Here is a 23,278-nt window from a genome sequence, read left to right as displayed (position 1 = left end):
TTCACCTGCATCAAAGCAGAAAGTTCTTAAAAGTGACCTTCATTTGAGCACAGCAGCGGAAAACAAAGCTGGAGGTTGAAATAAACTTCTGATTTCTTGTAAGCATTAATCATGTCTTTCTTTTCAAGCTGTTCTTCTCACTGATCGCCTTCGTTTGATTTATTCTGTACACAATAAAATGTCTCAGACACGCTACCAGTCAGGAAGGATTCTGGGTGTAACGTTGCCTTGAATATGACCTCACTCTTCGGGTTAACCAGTGTCATCTAATGATCACAGAAGCAGTCCCCTCGAGTGAATTACCTCAAACATGACTTTTCCTTGACCTACTTTCTTCCCCTGTCAGGAAAGTCGAGCCGACTATTGAGGGAGGAAGTGACTCTGAATAAATACGAGCCAATACAGTGCAGCCATTGTGCTTTGTTCACACGTTAGTGGCTGAACCAACCATGCTGTTAAACATTAACCTTTCCCCTGCCAAAACTAAACAGGGATGTGTATGCAGAGAGCCACAGATTGGTGCCCATACCATTGCCCAATAATCACGCATGCTCATGCAGACTCACAGGTCTGACCCAAACACAGTGATTTGTTTTCCTGCATACCTGAACTTTAATAAATGTTCAAATAGCTTTAAGCAAAGATTAACTGATACTGACCTCTTTGCCCAGACAGCTCCTAAACAACTCTAGGGAGAAATAAGAACCTTTCTGAATAGCGCTCATTAGACTCAGGAAATTCACAATGCTGTGTTCCAGGCAGTCACTGTGGCTGACAACATTGATTCAGACGTTTATGGTTTATCCAGCACTGAAGAATGTAATTAAAAACATAATAGAATCTATTTCTGAATGGTAGAAATGTGAGGATCCACTAATTAGCATTGTTTTTATTAGCACGTTCTTAAAATTGATTTTGCACATTACAAGGTTAGTATTTGGCCATCTATACACCAGATTTTCCCACCAGCCTCATGGATCAAACATAAGAGCTTCTGACAGCTACTTCCTGTTCCGTAATTGACAACCAGGTCAGTGTGACACCAAATCCAAATTGCTTTTAATTTCAGCCTTATACTCCCTCATCAAACTGAATGGGAAACTGAGCGGTTTATGGCTGAAAGAGCTCTGCTCAGGTGGTGAAACTGTACCCAACAAAGAATTTCCTTCTTTTAAGAGTGTGTATTTGGGCCTTCATTCAAGTGCCCCGCCATCTGCAGCTTATTAAGACCATGCAGTGGATACTGCAGGTGCAGTAAATTCACAACCATGCTTAGGATATTTATTGCTTTTAGGTTTACAGTAGGTCATGCAAGGAAGGGAGCTGAAACACACCAGAGGAATTCTATACCATTAAAAAATAATTTGGCTGCATGGGAGCCTTTCAGTTGCTCTTTGATCTGCTGAGCATATGGTGCTGCATGTTTGACCAAAGAAGGAGTGGTTGGGAATACAAATGCTGGGTGATGTTGCCAATAATGGAAAACAAAAACAAAAAATGTAATGAATTGTTGTTTGAAAAAGAGGGAGTGAAGCAACATATCCTCGAGATGCTTCACATCTGGACCGAAGTTAAACGTCATCAGAACATTAACCAATGATATTGTTCTCCATATTTCACAGGAGTCTAAAACGATGCATAAATTCTGCTCTGATCGTGATGCAACAACCAAAATACATATGTTCATTTTCTATATTAGAGAATTGTCTGATTGAATATAGAGCTCCATCACTGTTATAGAGGTTCAGTAAAGGTTCACCATCCCTTCCTTCTGATATGGTTTAAAGTTACGTTAGTTTTCAATATTAGAAAAAGAAAACAGTGAGAAAAAATCTCATCTGTCAGTCACAGAAGGTTTACCATGGCTCCCAAGATTCACAAATAAAATAACATCTCAGAAGCAGATCATGCATTTAGCAATGCAGACAATCCAGTTAGTAACAAAAACTGGAAAACTAAAAGTTCTGTCATTTATTTTTGAGGTCCAAGTTCTCCTCAGCATGCTTGACCCTACCCATTATCGTTACCGTCCATTATGGAGATAGACTTCGAGATAAACCTGTAATAGTTAGAGCTAATTTATTGTTCAGATACATTTCATGAACATATCCTGAAACTCTGACCTCATACAAAACGGGTCAATTGTAGTGACATTTTTCAAAAGATCTAATGTCAATGTCACTTCAACATTGAACACCATGCTGAAGACATGACCTTTAGGCATTAATGTGATTCCAAAGCAGGTAAAATAAATATTAAACAAATCAACCTCTTGGTTTAAATGTGTCTAATGTAAACATAGATATGAAATGTATACCAGATGTCTATAGCAAGTCAAGTAATTAACACATGCAAAAAAATTAAGAAAATCAGTCCACGAATGAGGTGGGTAAAATAAATTGCACTACAACAGAGTAAATATTAAATAAATTAAAATTCCCCTGATGCACAACTTTAAGAAAAACCATGACAGTAATCCTAAACCCACTGGAGGCATGAGACATTGTTGGGGGAGGGACTGAAAGAGTCATCTGGTCCAAGGTCTCCATGGTCTAACCAAAAGGTCAACTTCAACCATGACAAGAAGAGAAACATCTGTCAACACCTGCTGCAGAGGTCACATCAGACATCTGTCCATCATATCAGATGACCCAACCTGATACACCTCATGTTCGTAACTCTGTCTGCAGAACAAGAATCTGATTTCTGTTCTTCAGAACAATCTATAATGCATGTTTGTGTGCTCAGTGTATTGCTAAACAGTGTTAAGACAGCCATTTTTTGTACCAGGAAGCACATTCACTTTATAAATCTTAGGAAAAAAAAAAAAGTAACATAACTCAAAGATCAGAGTTTCTAGATATGAAAATGCTCCAGTTTCCAGTAAATTGAAAATATCCCACGTTTACTGTCAGGTGGAAAGAACAAGAAGCCCTCAAGCCATGATGGATGCAACTGCAGTAACAGCTATGAAACATTTCCGAAATGAAATGTACAAAGTGTTATTGCAGAGGCGATTACAAATTGCGATAAGGTTTTCCAAAGCCACAGCTGCTAATGATAGGAAAGACAGAAGTGAGTGTGCACATGTGAAGTGTGAAAAGCTCAGACACCAAAGCTATGCTGAAGTTTCATTTTTTTAACACCCCAGGCTTTGGGTCCATCCTACCCAGAGACAGAAACACACATACAACCTCTCCTCAGATTACAATGCCTCCTCAGCCCTCAGTGATTCTGTGTAGTCTCTAATTAGTGCCCACAGTTTGGCATCCAGGAAATGTAAGATTAAGTGTCACTCTCAACTGCAGCCGTTGTGTTGACCCTCTAAAAATTTAAGCCTGAGCATTAAACTCAGCTTCGAGACACAATATCAGGGAAAAAAAATGTTTACTTAATTTATAAGGGTAAAAAAGACAAAATCAATTTTGTTTTAGTTTTTTGTAGGGACCACATGCTATTTTCAATAACTGCAGAGACTTTCCACGCAAATGAGCTACTATACATTTCTGAACTCAGAGGTTCTGTGACGAAACTAATCTAATAAGAATAGGCATCTCTGTGAGTTGGACAGAAACGGGCAGGATCCAAATTTAACTGGGCCATTTTTGCTTTCCCGGGCGTACTTTTATTTGCCATTGGACTAAGAATGGGAGTGGATTGTAAACTTTCAGGTCCCAGGCCAGCAAAACCCCATCTACTTGTAACATACATCACGAAAAAGAAAAAGCTGAAGAGAAGGATGCAAATGCTGGCTCACATCATCTATTGCACTGTTGGGTAAGAATCATTTTCTTCTGTTTGCAGCCTCCTGTTTCACAGCTGAGGAGTGCACTGAGCTATAGCCTGCAGCCAGAAAAGTAGATTTAACATAAACTCAAGTCATTCCTTGAGTCAACGCGAAACAGCATATCCACATCATATTTGGAAGACGAGCATAAATTTCAGCAAAAATCTGAGGTTTCAATTATCCCGCCACATTGGGGGAGTAATTTATTTATTACACGGCGTCCCAAGATGATGCCCATCCCTGCAAACAGGGCTAAAGTTGGCATCATTAGTTGTTACTTTTCCTAGAGATCCAAATTAAAATTCAAAAATGTTGATGCGAATACCAACAGCAAATCGAAGAAGAAGGAACGTAAAGGCTGGAAAACATTTCATCCAGTCAGTTCCTGCCTCCCCTTCTGGCTGGAGAACATGTGTTGACAGATGAACCATGTCTATTTCAAACTCCTCCTCACAGCTGTGGACGGCAGCTCCAGGCTGCTTTGTAGTCACATCTGTATGCTGGACAGCTGGATATTTGGAGAAAATTACAGTTTGATCTGTGGCAAGCCAGACTGGAGAACATATTCAAACACTGCAATTAGGACTGATCAAAGATCCATTTTTTGCTCTAAACACAGCTACAAGGATTGGTAGCTGATCACGAAGCAGCAGCTGAATCGCTCCAAGACAGAATCAGTGAAATTAGCCAGAAATGGCTCAGAAGAGTTTGTCACTGTTTGTGAGGAATTATCTCTAAATTTACTGCAGACCCCATGTACTTGAAATCACACCATAATTTGTACAATTACCTTAGCCTGAATTTGTCCTTACAAATTTGACTCTTTACTTTGCTTAAAGTTATATAAAGTCATTAAACACTCAAATAGAATAGAAGCACATGAGCAGAACAAAAAATATATGAAAATATATAACAGTTTAAGTGATGAATTTGTTGATCCTGGCCTTTTTATATGACTGGTACATTTGAAACTCAATTCCTGATATCAACAGTTGGGCCCTCATTCCTGATGATGTCATTTTGGTTTCGCACCATCAATATTTTACAATCACAGCAGATTTTCATGTGCACAGCTAATAAGCCTGAATGACAGCTTGTGTACATTAGTTTGTTGACTAAATCGGAGCCATTTTCTTCTTCTCAAGGACAGAATGGAAATGTCTTAACCTTGTTTCCATTTCACTGAAAGATGAGTTGTCAAAGTAAAAGACGAAGAAGAAAAGCTAAAAAAAATACAAGCTGATACAATTATGAAAGAAAATTTCCACCTGGTACTTTAGCTATGCTTATACTTAAGTAACTAAGATTGATTTTGAGGACAAAACTTCCTGATCAGGATATTCCAAGTTTAGGGTGAAAAGAGAATCTCCTAAAAACCTCATTAGACTTGGAAAAAAGTTAAAAATGTGAAGATTTAAAACAAATAATATTTAAAGTGTTAAACAATGACGAAGGAGACAAATATTCATTTAAACCTTTATGCACATTTTTATAGAGCAGACCAGCATAAAGTCCAAATCATCTGATTCTTTTTTGCGACATCCTGAAAATGCAAACCTGTCGCTCCCCTGAGCAGTCAAACCAAAGTCCTGAAAAAATGCAAACTGATGAAGCCCCCCTGAACCTCCTTCGCTGTGCTAACAATTTAAGTACTAGTCCAGAGCTTTGAGAACAGATATTTGCCAAGGGGCTGGCTGTGCTAAACTAAGCAAGTATAGGCTAGAAGTTCACATGAGTGCCAATTTGAGGATTAGAGAAAGGGGAAAATTGACATTTTTCGGGGGAAGGGGTGCTGTCTGCAAGTAAAGCTGGCAGGTTCATGTCTAAAGACTGACAGATTCAGGAATCCTTTTTATTACGAAAATCACTATGAAAATGTGAAAATACTCTAAAGTAATAAAGATTATTAATCTCAGGCTTGTTTTCAAAGCTGCTTTAATCACTTGTAGTAGTACAGTGATCATTTCTGATCACTATGAAGGCTTATTAATATTGCACCATATAAGTTTTGTGTTTTTATCTCATCAAATATTTGACATCACAACTTCATTTGAGGTCAAATTAAAACTTAAACACTATAATTCGCTTAAAATAACAGAGAAAATATTGATATTTCAAATTATTGCATGATGATGATTTTAATTCATTCAATTTCCATAAGCAATTTAATAATTTATAGTTATTGAATAACTTATGGATCCTGTACACATTTATGGATTATTAAAAAGAGAGAGAGAGATAAAAAAATAAAAAAAAACTCATTTCCAGCCATCAAATTACATAAAAAATTACAAAAATAATAAAATAAAAAGACTTACAGGAAACAGTGTAACTCTGGTTAAAGGGATTTTTCTTTGGGAAAAGTTCTAACAACTTTTTTCGATTAACGTCTAAAATATTTCATTCACTTCTTCAGGTAATTTTTGTTCAAACTTTTAACTTGAATTATGAATTAATTTAGTTGGTACATAAATTTGTTAGAGGAGGAAATATAATACAATATTCCCCTTATGACTTAAAAGGGAAACAGTTGACTATCTGAGTCATGTTGTTCTGTTTTCACATAGGGACTTTATACTGACAGAGAAGAGCAGGTCATCATGAAGTGGAAGGAAATGATTTATGGTTTTATATTCTCCTTTGGTAAAGATCAGTCTAATTTGACAGAAAACATCTGTGAACATGGATTTTCCAGTCTTGCTGCTGGTTCTGTCTTGGATTTTAATCTGGTCTTTGACTAGGCCACTGTCCTGTAGCTTTTGGCTACATTCCAGCTCCAACACACCAGAATCAAAAGGTTGATTTACCCGATTGGCATTTCAGCCATTGATTTGATTCAGTAGTGTTAGTGCAGAGTTGCGTCCAAAAGTTGCAGAATTGTGGCACTTGAGGACTTGAGTTGCAGATTGTGGATCTAAAAAGTGTTGTGGTATCTCCATCAGTTCTGAGGTTCTGATTCTCCTGGTAGATGATCCTTCATATCAAGTGTTTCAAACTCTAATGGATTTATTCTAAACCAGAGATCTGCCACTGTATCGGCCTGTTTTTAGCTCCACACATCTTTTTATAAACTCGCTTCTGAAGGAGTCATTAGCATGATGCTACCACCATCCTGTTACACAGTGGGAAGGTTGTTGTGTAACAAAGGATTAGCATGTAAGTCACAAACTTCACTACATTCTTTTACCTGATTTCTGTGCATCTCACGTGACTTGGAGAAACTTCTAAATAAGTGATCAATGCTTTTTTATAATGTCTTTTCTTTTTCTAAGAACTCTTCTTAACAGTCAGATTTGTGGAGCGCAAGACTCCCCGTTGTCCCGCCTGCAGACTCCACCACTTTAGCTGTGGATCTCTGCAGCGTCGACATGCATCTTTTAGCTTTTTGTCTTAAAATCTCTGCTTGCCCATCAGTCAAAGTGGACGGTCATGTCCTGAAAAATTTGCCCTTCAGTAAAAATGTTCAAAGCTCAGGATGGTTTCAGAACTCAGCCCTGCTTTAAACGTCTCTGTCTGCCGTGTTTCTTCGACTTCATGATGTTGTTTGTCTTCTATTGTATAATGTCATTTGTGGTTTTGTAAAATTAAGGGAATCATTTGCAAATTCAGGTCACGCCTTTCAGATTTGTAGCTGTAAAAAAAGCAAAATGTTAAAGATCTCCTGAGCTGTGAATACTTTAGCATTGCTCTGTGATTATTTTTGGAAGCAGTTCAGAACTGGACAAAGAAATGAAGTCAAAACACTTTACCTAGCCAATGACCACACAGGTCATTGGCTTCCTGCTGTCTGACAAAATGGCTCCTCTGTGGCTCGCTCTGCTCATTAAACATACTCTCAATCATCATTATCCACTTATTCTTCAACAACACCTTTTGGTTCACTAGCAACTTATAGCTGAAGCATATGAAAGAGCTGAAAGCACACTGCAGAACTTTCTATTTCACTTCTGGACCCAATGAGTGGTAGCAAAGCTTAAATCAGGGAACAGTAGCTGCTTCATTACCTGCTGAGATAAAAGTTCACAAAACAGATGCCATTCTCCACAGTGTTTGCACCAGGAAAAACTTCCTCCAAAACAATGACATTTCATTTTCTCTATTGTCTCATTAATAGACATGATTGAATCAAACAATGAGAGTTTGAATGTGCTGATGACAATATTTAGATAAAATATCAATAATCAAATCTTTGTTACTGGTGATTGGATGAACAAGACATGGTCAGAGAAGCAGCAAAGAGGCTCATGGTAGCTCAAGATGAGCAGCAGACAAGATTACTTTTAGTCAGTTAATCCAAAAATCTGGCCTTAATGAAAGAGTGGCAAGAAGAAAGCAAACATGTGGAAGAAGGTGCTGTGGCCAGAAAAGACCAAAAATATGTGGCCTAAAAGAACCTATTGCTGAACAATCCAAACCTGAGAAACATGGTAGTGGCAGCATGATGCTGCACTGGAGTTCTTTAAAACAGTAGAGAATCAGTGAAGTTTAAAATTCCAGCAGGACAATTACACTAAGCATACTGCCAGAGTTCCAATGGGACAGCTTAGGTCAAAGCAAATTCATATTACAATGACCTAGTCAAAGCCTAAACCTACAGCCAACAAAGTGCATGTAAGAAGACTTGAAGATTGCTTTATATTGATGGGCTCCATCTGACTGAGCTTGAGGTATTTTGCTTGGTCAATTGGGCAAAACTTTTAGGTGGTAGAGAAGCACCTCTGAAAGAGATGTAGGCCTAACAGTAGCACAGACTGTTATCAAAACTATCGACGCAAGGAGAACAAACACTTACACATTGCATACTTTTTTCATTTCTTTTTGTAAAGAATGTCAAAACAATGTATCATTTCAGTTTCTGTTTGTATGTCACGATGTATACAATTGAAATCAAAAAGTTTGTGGTTGTAATTTGACAAAATATGAAAAAGTTTGAGGGGTATGGATACTTTTGCGAGACCTTCATCAGCAATAACACCAGGGAGCCTCTCACCACGAGTAACACTTTAATCATAATTTCTGAGTTTGCAAACATGTGTAACATTCTTGAACATAACTACCATATCTCTGCAACAGCAGCTCTTTTTATGCCAAAAAGACAAGCCAGAGCAGCGACTGCCTCAAACTTCAGCTAAGGCCTGTCGACAGGTGTGCAGCCAGACAGCGTGTTGAACAAACTTTGCTTGTCAAGGCAGAAAATGAAAGATAGAATTTGACAAATGGAGTTGAGCATGAAAGGTCTGTCTTGTCAGTGGTGTCTCATTAACTGCATGGGTCATTTTTATCTGTTGTCTAGGAAACTCTTAATTAGACGTGGCTGAAGAGACGTGAAGTCAAGAAACAGGAGAGGTGGAGTGAGAGACAGAGCATTTCCAAGAAACTTCCCTCAACCCAAATAGTTTCTCTCAGTATTGTTTACGTTGGTTTATCTACTCCAGTTCAACTCTATCACATAACAAGGCATCTTACAAAAAAAGTCTAGATTCAAACTGATCCTAGATATCGAACAGTGCAGTCAAGTTAGGCTTATTATTAAAAGGACCCTGTAGATTGTAGTGAATGAATTTTTTTTTTCATTTCAACTCAAACACCTTAAATATGTTTTATTTTTGGTTTATGTACCAAAAATATGTAAATGTAAATGTCTAAACAAAATCCTCAGAATCTGCTCCATGAAGAATAAACAGCCAAACTTAATAGACAATATGACTTAAAAGAAGGATCAAAGCTGGAAATATTTCTGTAACTCCATTTCTTGCTGAACAATGAACATCATTTCCCCTTTTTATACTTGTGAAAACCACAAAATACAACAAAAAAAATGAATCAGCTAATTTTGGGAAACAGAATAAAAAAAAGGTTGTGCTTCATCACTTAAGAAATGAAAAAAAATTAGACTTTTGAATTCAAACCAACTGGAAGATGGGAAAGGAATGTAACGATCGTAATTTCTCACAAGAAAGTTCAAAGTTTGTTGATTAAAAATTACCCAGACTGAAACACAAACTCAGACTGAACCTTCTTCAAAAGCAATAATGATAAAAAAAAAATCTGACTGTGCTGCCTCTGTCAGGGTTGATACTCTCTGACCTACTGGCTGCTGGCCACAGCGGCCTGCTCCTCTGCAACCCTGCATAGACAGGCAGCTGACTGTACAATAGCAATAAAAGGCATGCTTTTGGGTGATTATTCCTTTGTGTTTACTACTTCAGCACTAACCCTGCTGTGGCAGCATAAAAGGGCTCAACAACCTGATGAAGAAGGCTGGCTCTGTTCTGGGAATGACTGGGTCAAATGGAGATGATGGTGCAAAGAAGGATTCTTCATAACATGAAAAAAAGAATGTACAACCCTGAGCATCCTTTTCATGAGGCCATTATATCACAGCAATGTCTTCAGTCAGAGGCCTTTTCATAACCGCTGTAATACAGACCCTCCTTTGTTGTGAAAACTGGCATAAATTGGTGAGAACGCTCCAGGTTAATGCAGAAAACGGATCATAAAAGCTTGAAAGACATAAATAATCTTGTATTTTGATTAACTGATGATTATACAATAAGTATTTTTTTCATTTTTTATTCTTAATTTGAAATCATTGATAATTAATCGTGTCTGACAATTACCCCTGCTGAAAGCTTGCTTTGTAAAGATGCATTAAAATTCCAATGAGATTTGTGGACAGTGAAATTAATTGAGTAATCTGTAGTCTTTGGTTCTTCTAATTAGTGTAAAACCTAAGAACACGTTTCTAGAAATGTGGTGGCTTCAGATGTTCTTTTAGGGTTGGTGAAATAATGACCTTGGGGCTTTTGTTGAGCCACTAAAGATACTAGCCAGTAACAAGTGCTATTTGTTGGCAGAGAGAGAGCAAGAGTAGTTATTGAAGTTCTGCAGTTGCCAGGTCTACTCAGCTGTTTGCTTCTCAACTGAAAAGTGTCATAACTTTTGGTATGAAAGTAGTTAAAGGCTTGATAAGTCTTTCTCCACACCAGCTTAGACAGATTGTCTCTGTTAGACCCGTCTCAGGTTAAGACTCGAGGGTTTCAGAGATTTACTGGACAGAGAGCTGGTCAGCAGTCTTTCCATGGGAGTTGTGAGGTTTAGGGCGGGACTGGCTATTGCGCAATAACACCTTCCTGCTACCGCCATCTACTTCTAAAACAACTATTTTAAGAACCTTAATCCTAACATAGTAGAAACATTAAATTTTTCTTTAGGATCAAAACAGTATTTCTGAATTACATTGAAATGAAATAGAAATTTCACTCATTCAGTAGTGGAAACTTATTGCTTCAATTTTCTATTTTCCCCAAACTCATATTAGCCAGATATAAATAATGTGTGTCTACATCCAAGGTTATTACTTGGTGGGTATTTTTGCTGCCCCACGAAATGTCCCAAAATGTTCAAACCCATCATTGTCCTGACAAATTGATTTCTGTGCATTGTGATGATTGACGCAACATAAGCAACTTTATCCTCGTAAAGGTTGCTGTGGTAGCCTAATTCTGAATAAATGAATCCACCAATTAAACAGCAACTTTTATTTTCTAATATTTAATTTAGACAATTTTTGTTGTTGTTCACCTTTCCATTACCACTTCGAAACTGCAATGTGTTGCAAATTTAAAGATGTCACAGTCAAAGAGAAACTTAATGTGCACAATGTCACATGAAAAAGCAACAAACAGTCATTATTATATGTTCGGCAATCAACTGGATTCCATGTGACAAAACCACATAGGGAGGAAAAACTGAAGGCTTGTCTCTAACTTACTGGAAGAGAGACAGGGAGAATGAGTAAAATGCATTCTTCCAGTAAGTAAAGGACTCCTGCCAAGTAACATGCTACATTGTACAAGGACAGCAACTCTCATGCTGCAACAAAGTGACAGTTTAATACTCTTCCTAAGTTTATTCAATCTCCAACTGTGAATGGGGAAGATGTACCTCAAAGCAAAATCCCTTCTATACAATAAATAAATGTTTACCATGCTTTTGAAGAACAGCTTAAGTTATGTGAGATCATTGTCTCTAGAGTCCTTGCTTTATTTTTTTCTGATTAGTAAGAAGTGCAGATAATCAGCTCCAGAGGTGACTCAGAACAGTTCTGGAATCACTGCTTAAAAAAATATCGCTAACCTTGTTCATCAAATAGAGATGTTTCAGTTTTATTCTATGTTCAGACAGCTACACACAAAGTCTGAATGCTTGCACAGTGGGCATAGTAACTCCAGTCTGTCATAAGGTCTAATAGCTAATGTGCAATTTTATTCCAGCTGGGCTGTAGAAATGGATACCCTCCCAGGGGGATCCAAGTGTAAGCATACTATGGCAGAGCATATCCAGAAACCTATTTGTGCTTTGGGAAAAGCCATACATTCTGAAAATAGTGTGCGTTATTGGGTTACAGGCTATGTGTGCCACTGTCATAGTGTCATATATCACATCTCACCAGGTGCTAGGTGACATAATCCAACCATCACGAGGAAACGAACTGCAGATGATTACTGTGGCAGGTGTGCGTTTGTGTGTTTTATTTTACACCCTAAATGTATCATGGGTAATATATTTCACATTTACATTCAATACTTTCTGGTTCTTTTTTCTCTCTACAATCATTGACACTTTCAGAAGATACAGTGTTGGTTTTATTCCTGTTTCCTGCTGGAATGACATCAGAGCTCGCATCCTAATAGCTGGTGATGAGAAATGACAGCAAGCAAAGAGCAACAATAGAACCTTGATAGGAATCGCATGATTGATCCTGTTATTCTTTGCACTGCTGGTAGAATCAGTAGAGCTTATTGTCATTGCTGGATTTCCTGAAACAGAACCTCCTTTTCAGCACAATCTGCACACTTAATAGAGGTGAGGACAGGAATACTCCAAGACCTTAATATGAACCACCTTTATCCATTCTGGGATCTCTGTTGCTGGAATGATTTCAGCACTAATAAAAAATGCATGGGAATGACTGTGCTTAAGCAATATATCTAACCCTAAATCCTTTCAATAAGACAAACTGTTCCTGATAAGAGAAGTGGTCAAATAGTTAGCCAGGAATAGTTGTTTGCTGTATTAAGAAACTTCTTACTTAGCACTGCATATTGTTTTAAATAAAAATATTTATAGCCAAACTAGAGTAGTGTACTAATGTACACAAGTGTGCATAAGTTCAGATTTGCCTAAATTAACATTAGTAAGTTTAGCGCACATTCAACTGAAAGTATTAATTTACCTTCAAAGATAAGATTAATTTTAAAAGATTCTTGATAAATAATGAAAAAGAAACCATCTAATAAAATTAACTTAATGTACTAAGCAAACAAGAAACATGAAATGTTTAAAGTAGGTGTAAAAATAAAAACTTTCAATATATGCATATTACAATAAGCAGCAAACTGCTGAAACACTCAGTGAATTGTGACTTTTTCATAAACAGTTAAAGGATAACATAAACACAAAGCACTTTAAGTGACAGGTAATCAAGTGGAAAGCAGCATGTCGAATACTGATGAGCCTTCATGCTACTAATATCCCCATTAAGGCATTTAGCTCCCCTTCAATCTGTAAACTAATAAAAAAAAATCTAATCAGTCAACCAGAAATGATATTTGCACAATGAACAGCATTTAGCACAACAGGCCCAGAAAAAAAATGTCTGCATTTGACCTGACAAACAAAGCCAGTATTTTATTGTAGCTACACTGCAAACAGTCAGACAGCAGCAATCTGACTAAGAGTGCAGGAGTAGTTCACTGGATTTGTGTTTTATTGCTACCAAATATAAAACATGGTTAAAAAACGTGTTATCTATTAAGACCCATTCCAAGGAGCAATCAGTACCAACACTGGGGTCATCTCGTTACTGCTGAAACCTATTCTGGTCTGTAGATATGTGTGTATGTAAACTGCATGAGGATGTTCACACATACTTAATGTTTACTGATGCGTTCTAAAATTAGACCGCTTAATGATGGAGCTTGATAACCATGAAATGCCTCTGCCGCATCAGATGTACTGTGGTTTGGTTTTTCACATGATGGGTTCTGCAGATCATCACAGGAAGGAAGAGAGGAAAGGAAGGTGAAACACGTTCAGCATTGTGAGCTCAGACACTCTGCTCATCAAGCACTGCAGATTCAGTATTTATACAACATTTAGATAAAAAGGGAGAAAATAAGATGTAAAATAAACAATATAACATGCTGTAAAGCTGAAAAAAGAACATTTTACATACCTCCCCCTCCTTATTTAAAAATAAGTTTTCTGATGTGTCAGATTGTTGAAAGGGAATACTTTTACATTTTTGCTCCTAGATTAACTTGGGATAGTTTGGGATATTCGGGGAAGAATGTGAAGAATGCACTGGGTTAAATACTGCTTTATCAACAGTATGCAGCAAGCAGTCTGTGACAAATTAACAGAGTGTGCAACTAATTCAACAGAAGTTAAAAGATGTTCATAAATCATACCCTGTTTTTGACTGCATTCCTCATCTATCTTTTGAATAAATGTTATTTTCATCTCAATGCAAATTTCACCATAAAAGCATTTTTCAGAAATTTGTTTTTGGCTTCTACTCCATGTTACTCCAACACAAGGTCACTGAGTTACAGCACAAAACCATTAAATCTCTCTACTAGAAACTTTTTTCCATTTTAAGTTGACCATCTCAAATTCTGGCAGCCAAAAGTTCACAAGTGCTAATGAAGCTACTAAGCGTTGCATAAAGGTGCACTGGATGCGTTTCTTAAAGCCATAGGATGCTTTTACTGTTTAAACAGTGGAAGCAAGATTTGTTAAGATCCTGTTTTAGAGGAAGCAAGATCTGTTGCAGCAAGAAAGATAATTATTCTTGTCATCAATTAAGGATCATTAAATATCCCTGTCTTCACTCTGAGCTCATACTTCAGATTGTATTATTTTTGTTTATATTCTACTGTACATATGATTAAACATTGGAGGACAGCACATTTTCCTGTTCTGTCTGAGCTTGTCCTGTCATCATTTGGAAAATTGCAACTAGGTGAAGATCACAATAAATAGAGAATCACTGTTCCTTGCAACCCTGAGGCCGATTTATTTTCCAAACAAAATTTATGAGGCTCAGGCTGTGCTCTGCACTCGGAAGTTGGAATTTCCCGGATCCAAGATGGAAAAACAACTGAAACTCCACCTGAGGTCGGAATTTCAACATGGAAAGCTGGAGGTTTCTTCCCAGCAACAATTTCAAAATCCACACTGGTGATATGCCTCCAACAAGATGAAAGCTGCTAAAATGAACAGTTTTATGCAGACTTCTGGGTTTACATCTCATTACACCAGTACTGTCCCTCATGTATTTGTGAACATGTTTCCCTCACGATGGAATGCATATTTACTTATTGTTAATAGTTTGATTACGGTAATCAGGAAAGATCACCATAATCAGATGTAACAAGTACTCTAATGACTGAAATAATCTGTCAGTTTTATATACCAAAATTAAAAGAGTTACTTTCTTAAAACAAGCTTCAATAGTTTGCTCTTTTTTCATTTGCACCAGAAACTAGACTGAAAAAAATGCGTGTTTTTGCAGTGTGGTCAAAGTGGACGACATGGGCATAACTATTTAAGAACTCATTTTTCCTGACACTGGTGCTGCTTTTAGTAAAACCATTTAACAAGTGACATTAAAAAAAAAATAAGCTATGAATTGGAAGTTATTTGAAATATTTCAGAAAGTGAAGCACAGAAAACCCCAGCATACTGCTATTAAAGAAAATAAATGGTCAAAGCTTGGGATGTCCTAATCCAATCCGTCTCTGTTTTTAGAGTATTTTGAAACGGTTGGTGGATCTCTGGTTTACATTCTGTGATTGTGTCATTTTCACACCAGACAAGTCACATTGTGTTTCATTATGTATTCATGTATAATTTTTTTATTTTATTTTACAATTACAGCAAATTTTCCTGCACAGATGGAAAAACTTCATTAAACTATTTTGAACATTGATTTAGAAATTGTGAAATGTGGGCTTTCTGTTTAGGACAGAAAGAAACAGGCAGCAGAAGCTCCCCGTCTGTTGTTGCACATCAAAGCACTTTTCATAAAACTTTTGTGCATACATAATTAACCATCACCACACTGAAATGTGATGCTAGCCTAATTTTAACATGGCGTATCAAATTTTGAGAGCAGAAATGCTGGAATTAGCCTAGGATTTTAGCAAGCAGCACCGCTCAGAAACAGCAGAACTAAGACCTGAGTTAGTTGAAAACAAGAGCTCTATATAATTTTAGTACGAGCCAGAGTATAAACAAAGTTTATGTTCTGTGTCTTACTAAAATTAGAGAGTATTGTTTCCATCAGCCAATTCACCTTCCTGGTTCTGATTATGGGTCATCCAACCACGATTCATAACAGGGTAGTTTTGTTTGCCTGTAATTCTGCCAACTTTTAGCAACATACATAAATTAAGAACTTTAAACTGTTTTCTTATTGGAGACCAGAGTATTTCCATTTGATGTTTATCTTCAGACAACCATTTCTGGCTAAAGCCTGGCCTAACCACACACAGCTTGACAAACATTAATTTACTATGGCACAGGCAAAGTTTGTGTGGACCTTTTTCTGACAGTACAAGTTAAACATTTTTTGAAAACTCCTGACTTTGGGACAGCTGGAGTGTGGACTCCCTGAAATGACAAACAGCAGGCACGCATTGGCATGCTTTGCTTGCCAAATACATCATTGCATGTTCAAATAGTGCTGACAGGGAAAACTTAGATACTTTTATACATGGTCTTCCAAGGAGGTTTCATGAAAAAAATACACACATCAACAGAGCTGTCCGCATTCGGTCGTCTCTGAAAATTGCTGGCAGTAATAGAGAGATTTACTAAAAGGATTTTCATTTGCACTCAGATTGACTTTTATAAGATAATTATTATGTGTGGGATATCCATTAAAGTAAAAGTAGAAAGAATAATCTTCATAAGCTGGAATATATGTTACTTTTTCTGGAAAATGTTTTTGTGTTTGACTTGTCTTTGGGTATGTGGTTTTATCCGACCACCATGGTGGTCAGATAAACCACCATTAGATGGTCCTCCTAGATGTAACAAAAAATGTTCTATGAACAAATGCTGATGTTCAAAACTCTTTTTTACAAATATAAAAAGAAAACAATCATGATATATTACAGTAAAACTGTTAGCATGGAAAGAAACAGACCTCATCACAGCCAGTGTGGGGAGAAGTTGGACTGTTGCTGCCTTTCAGTGATTTCATTGAACATTGAAACCATTCAGGTTCCTGGATGGCTTTAATTAAAAGGAAGTTTTCCCACTGATATAAAGCTACCCAACCCAATGATGAACTGCATAGTGCTTCATTCACTAAAGCATCAAAGTGGAGACTATTCTAAGCTTTTCCATTATGCTGAAGAAGCATCTGACCTGTGTAACATAATGAATGGAGACACGCAGTGAAGCCAGTTTTATTTCACTAGTTTAAGAGTCACATTGTAATTTAAAAGTTAGGCACAATGCAGGAAACCCTTAAAATGGCATTGAGAAAATTTGAATTGAGGAAAGCTGGTTTCACTTCTAATACCTGCCAGAAGAGCTTTGACTATATAAATCACTATGTCTGCTCTGGACAGGACACATTTTGCAACATGTTGTCTAAGAAAGAAACAACAGCATTACTTTGTATGTATCAAATGGACAACTTATGTTGAAGGGAGGAATAAGTATGTGCATTTATAAGAGAGATTTAGTTTCTTTCGATCCAGAAAATCATGGCTGAGTTAGAGGATTTCCAAAACTGCACCTTGGATGTTTCTGGTCTGCAGTGGTCATGTGAAAATGAACAGAGTTCACCAGACATGGATAACCATGTTACCCATGATGAGGTTTACTGATGATGAATGGGACAGAAATTCATTGGTGTGAATGCAGAGAATCAGCTTGTTAGGGGTGGAAAGCTGCAGTCCAGTCAGCAAACCCTTCTGCCTTTAGTGCCAAAACTATGCAGCTGAGCATCAAAGCTGCACTGCAGAGCAGAGGATGGAGGAAAGCTGGTCTTACAAATCCTGTTTTCTTTGGCGTCACATAAATGGTTACCTCAGAAGCACATGGCAGTCTAATGCAATATCGCAAAAAGATCAAATACTTTGATTTCTTCCATATGTATTTTACTTTGAGGTGTACAACCTTGCAAAGCATTATTGTGGGTATTCCCTTTTCAGTATATATTAAAATGCCATATTTTTAAGCATAACATAGCTTAAAAGATTTTTACTTTCCTATTTAATGCCTTGAAATCGAGTCTGTCTCTTTAAGAAGCTCCTGTTCTTTTCTACACTCCGTCTTCAAAGCGTGTCATCGTAACGACATTTTGCCATTAAGCCATTTATAAATGTTCTTATCAATTTTGGAATAAGAAGTAGTTCATATGCTAAGCTGCAACATTCCACCAGGTGTTTGCCAATTGCCGCTACCGCTAGTCTGGAGGAACTGAGTGGGGGTGTTGACAGAGAGGGAAATTGTGAGTGTGAGGTACTCTGTAAGGAGGAAGCTCAGCTCCGAGGAGATGGATTATAATTATTTATCATTGGAGGATTCTTCAAACATGTATAAAAAGATCAAAGCAACACTTCAGGTATGTTTGCCATGGAGGATTAAAAACTTAGATTTTACATAATACCCTACCGTTTAAGTTCATGTCACATGAATGACTGATTGTTTGTGTTAAAAAAAAAACCCACTGAAAATATCTTACTTTTTTATATCCTAGTATGTAAAGCACCTCTGCCCTGAAAGTATGCATACGTGGGACAGTGCACATGTTCCCCATAGGCCTGTGACCCCCTTAACCTTAGTCCTCCCCCCTAATCTCATAATCTTTAGAGGAACAGCAGTCCCTGTGATCACTGGTTGGTCCAGTGCGGTGCATACATTCCTCTGATGGTTCAGGGTGTACCATATCGGAATATCACAGGTAATCCTTATCTCCTACAAATATCTCCTGCTAGATTCTTCTGATGAGATCTGGGCCTGTGCTGATGGCAGAGTGAGGCAGGGATGAAAACAAACCTTCCACAGTAAACACAAGAGAAACCACTTAACTCAGAGAGGTGATCTGAGGAGGCGCCCTCTGAGATGACCTGTCTGATTGGGAAGCTGAGATGCATTCTCTGCTGGATGTGCAGTCTTGACAACTGGAGTCTCGGCCAGCAAATCATAGCTTACGGTAATGTTAGAGAGCACAGTGAACTCTATAGCATTAAGAAAAGCCATCATAGCTTAATAGCACAAGCTCATATAGGCCAGGAGGTAATAAACAGAAGTCAGGGTGACGTGTAGCTTTATAAAATCTCTGTTTGCAAAGATTGAAAGCATTAATTTATCTCAGCAAAACATTTTAATGATCAAAATATAAATGCCTATCATTTTCCTTATCTAATATAAAACACATTTTATAGAAACACTTAAAGTAGATTTTCTTTAACTGGCTATCGAAAATAAATAACGTATAAATAATGATTCTGTCTTTTAAAGGGACAGAATCTTTCATGTTTTGAAATGTACCCACATAAATTATGGTTTAACAGATCAATACTTTCCAGTTCTTAAGGGAATCCTTGAATTGTTACCTTTTAAATAAAGTCATAGAACAACATGTTACTATTACTAAACTCTCTCTGGTGATAAATGTAGGCATATTTGCTGTGCTTTGATAAAACTGATGGCTGGGTGTCTGAAAGCCAATGAGTAAACATCACACTTACGTTTTTCAGACTCGTCTAAAAACCACCACTTTCCATGTCCCTGCTGAGGAAGAACTATCCCACAGCATCATACTGCCATTACCATATTTCACAGAGGTAATGGCTGTTTCAGGACTCTTTTCAGTCCTGAAACAGAGGAGATGGTGTGTCCAGGACAGAGATGTTCCCAAATCGTTTTTTCTAAGTCCCAATCAAGTCTCAAGTCTTTTGCTCTGATTCAAGACAAGTGTCAATTCTCTAATGACTGAAAAAACATACAGGTCACTTTTAACCCTGATGCTCCAGGTTCAAAATACAAACCTGTTCCATTTGTCCTTGTGCCTTAATTACATAAAACAACTCATTTTATTATTTTAATATGTATTTACAGCAATATTTTTATTATTTCACATTTAATTTACTATCCAACTATATGTTAGACTGTTTTATATTACTTTCAAAATTGTTCATATATAACATCTGCCAATTTGGAAAGATAGATATTTGAAATAGATTAAAATATGTTTATGTTCAACTTCTTAATGAATAAAAAAAAAGTCTGTTTTTCTATGTTATGACTAGGTTAGCAGCTGTTTTTCAACTACTTTTCTATAATTAATTATCTAACTTGAGGCATGTTCTTCTTCTCACTCTAAGCTGTAAAAGTTTTAATATCCAGGACAATTAAAAACTTCAGTTTTTCAAAGTTTTTTTTTTTTTTATTACAATTTGCTTTGCTTACTTTTCAAAATCCTTTTTAAATATGGGTTTAGACATTTTGGCATTTTTTTTAAAGGGACAGAATCTTTTATTCACAAAAGCATGAAATACAGAAACTAAAATGATGTGTTGATCTGGCCAGATGACATTTAATCCTTTTCAGTTTGCAAACCGTGCAGAAGCTGCTCTTCTAAATGATATATCTCTATTTTTTTATCTTGTGAGCGTTAGGCATGCAGGTAATACAGAGAAATGTCAAGTGCAATATTAAATTCCCAGCGCAGGAGGAAGAAAAATGTTAATTCATGAGGACAATGTGCAATATTTAGACTGCAGTGTTAGAACCTTTTTCTTTCTTGAGTTTTGTCAAAGTCATTTACGGTGACTGATGGTTATCTACGCAGCACTCGCTCTCAGCTGGAGAAGTTCCCAGCTGATATCTTATGGAGTCATCAGCAGCCACTTGCCAAGTTTAATACGACTGGGGACTGCAACTCTCAAAGCAAATACTACTAAACATGCCTGACAGGTTTGGCTCTCTCCCCACAATCCGATCGATATCACAATGTGTGTCAAAGCGTCAGAAATCAAGTGGGGCAGCACAGTGAGCATTCAGACACTGGTGAAAGATCACATGCTCCCTGACCATCCTCTCCTCTCTCATCTTTGTTGTGCTTCCCTCCTCAGTTGTCCTGATTAAACCTGGAAGTCCCATTGAGGGGCTCTGATTTCTCAGCCCTGACTGTTACTGTAGTGAAGTCACTGTTGCATGTCCTCCTCCTGGCTGTTAAATGCATTTTGACATATCTACTGGAACGTACAACAAATACATCTTCATCATCCTACACATAAAATCCTCTAATACTACATTGTTGATTTCACTCATTTGATTTTTTGTGAAAGTAAGATTATTTTTAAGCCGTTAGTATGTAGCAGCAGGAAAATATTTGGTTCAAAGGTTTTGAAACTGTGGAGCACACGACTTGCTCAGATTAAAAGCACTCTGCAGTCAAAAGAAGAAAAAACTTAACTTACTGACAATGATTAATTTATTGTGTCATTTAGTGAATTCTGAGCTAGATGGATAAGGAGAGTGTAATGCCTCATTCCCACATTTCTCACCCCACTGAACACCTTCCTGCCCTGGTGATGGGGTCTGTTAATGATCTTACTAAAACACGACAATTTTACACATTTCTGATTATTAATTGTTGGCATGATTGATTGCTTCATGCTGCTTTCAGCTTTTAGACATGCTCACCACAGTCAGTGTAATTCGTTTTAAGAGGATACCTTTAATCAAAGGTCATAAATGTCAGTCATACAATGGCATGATGAGAGCTTAAGAACTTTTGATCAAGGCCTGAAAGATTCTACTGTCTGCAGCCAATGCTGCACACTCCCAACTCCCCAAGCAACAAAGAACTTGGTTGTCAGAAATCCCATGATGACAAAAATATACGCTTCCAGCTAGAAACATATTTGCCCTTAACATGAGAAGAACATAAAACATAAGAAAACATCATTTTTGAATTAATGCTCTCGATCCCAGTCAGTTCAGTAGGTAAGTAAATTACATGGCCTGGAGCAATTTCTGTTGGATGAATGGAGCCTTTTTTATCCTCACAGGGAAAACTTTTCCCCAGGGATGCAGAATTTCAGGAGGGTTTCCCCTCTTATGTATACATACAAGGGTAAACTTTAAAGGTAAGAGGTCATTTTCAACTTCTCAACCTGAGTAATGTTGTTAGAACTAACTGAAATGCAACCTTTCACACAATTTCACATGCATTTGGGAGTGACTTAAAGAAGGAATCTTTTGCGATGTCCGTGTGAGAAAGTTGCAAGGCAATGTGCACTTCAATAACTTTAAGAAAGACACGCTTACCGTTTGGCTCCTTTATACTTGAAAGTTGTAATTTGCTGACATCACTGGATTCGGCGTCGGTGCCATATTGTTGGAGAAGCGATGGAAGAAGGAATATTAATAAAAGGATCATTTGGATGAGTGGTAGTTTGCGATCACAAAGCTGGACTCTGGTCTGGATCACCACAAACATGCGGGACACAAGTGTAGTTTTGGACACATCTGGAGAGTACAAGCAATGAGTAAAATCCACATAATCTTAATCATAAGTTCTTCCTCAAAACGCGAGAAAACATATTACTGATGAATGAGAATCTTCTCAAGACGTTCAAACTCGTTTCTGCTGCGCAGTGCGGGTGCGCACCTGTTGGCTCTGAGGAAAGTTTAAGCAATTAAAATCCCAGCAACATGGTTTGAAAATCGCCTTTATGCACGCGTATCATCTATGGCACAGGGCGATCAAAAATACACAGATGCATTTCGGCTCAATTGCGCGCTCATGGTGCGTTCCACACTTCGTCATATAAATCCCGTCAGATCTTTACGCATTAGAGCCAAAGCTCTCACACACAGAGAGACTGCCAGGGAGTCCAGCAACCCGATACAGTCCGAGCAGAGAAAACTATCCGGAACTCCGAGACGAGATCTGTTGTCTGGCGCAGTCAGGAGTCATAACTTGTAGGCTGAGATAAAATATCGCTGCGCGGACGGGGTTGGGTTTTTGGAGGCTGGCAACTGACGGCACAACAGGTGCTGCGCATAAAGCACAACTTTCCAGCCAAGGGAACTCCCCTGGATGTTAACCATTACGTTGCTGTCTGGGTCTCTGATGTCCTTGTCCGTCCCATTCTGTCCTCCAATGGCTTACCTCCACTGTTTTCAAGCTTCAGGGTTCAAAAAGAGAAAAAAAACACGTCAGCTTGGCTCGCAAAAGGAAGTCGGGATCAAGCTGTTGAAATAGCTTTGCAGAAAGAAATGTCACGTGGTCCAATTAGTTAATGACAATAGAACTACATAAATGAACAACAACTACTTAATAAAAAAGTATAAAACTAAGAAAATGAATAGTTAGTTTTGGTTTATATGTGAGAGAAAAATGCTTTTTTAATATTATTTTGTATTAGGAACAACTAACAACTGCTAAGT

General features: G+C 37.5%; 1 protein-coding gene across 2 annotated transcripts in view; it reads right to left on the bottom strand.

The window, feature by feature from the left end:
- The window catches only part of LOC129360778 (platelet-derived growth factor C-like), a 40,491-nt gene extending 17,563 nt beyond the window's left edge, over positions 1–22,928 (bottom strand). The window contains exons 1-2 of one of the 2 annotated variants that reach the window (XM_055031182.1): positions 22,497–22,928; positions 22,154–22,354 (exon numbers count right to left, since the gene is read on the bottom strand). In XM_055031182.1, the coding sequence (XP_054887157.1) occupies positions 22,154–22,325 (172 nt within the window). In that variant the 5' untranslated portion in view covers positions 22,326–22,354; positions 22,497–22,928. Of the gene's footprint in view, positions 1–22,153 lie in introns of both variants that reach the window. The other variant, XM_055031181.1, reaches the window with a different exon arrangement.
- Positions 22,929–23,278: the final 350 nt, after the last annotated feature.

The sequence above is a fragment of the Poeciliopsis prolifica genome, unplaced genomic scaffold, assembly GCF_027474105.1.
Source record: "Poeciliopsis prolifica strain line A6 unplaced genomic scaffold, Auburn_PproV2 SCAFFOLD006, whole genome shotgun sequence".
Lineage (NCBI taxonomy): Eukaryota > Metazoa > Chordata > Actinopteri > Cyprinodontiformes > Poeciliidae > Poeciliopsis > Poeciliopsis prolifica.
This window is presented reverse-complemented; position numbering and strand designations above follow the sequence as displayed.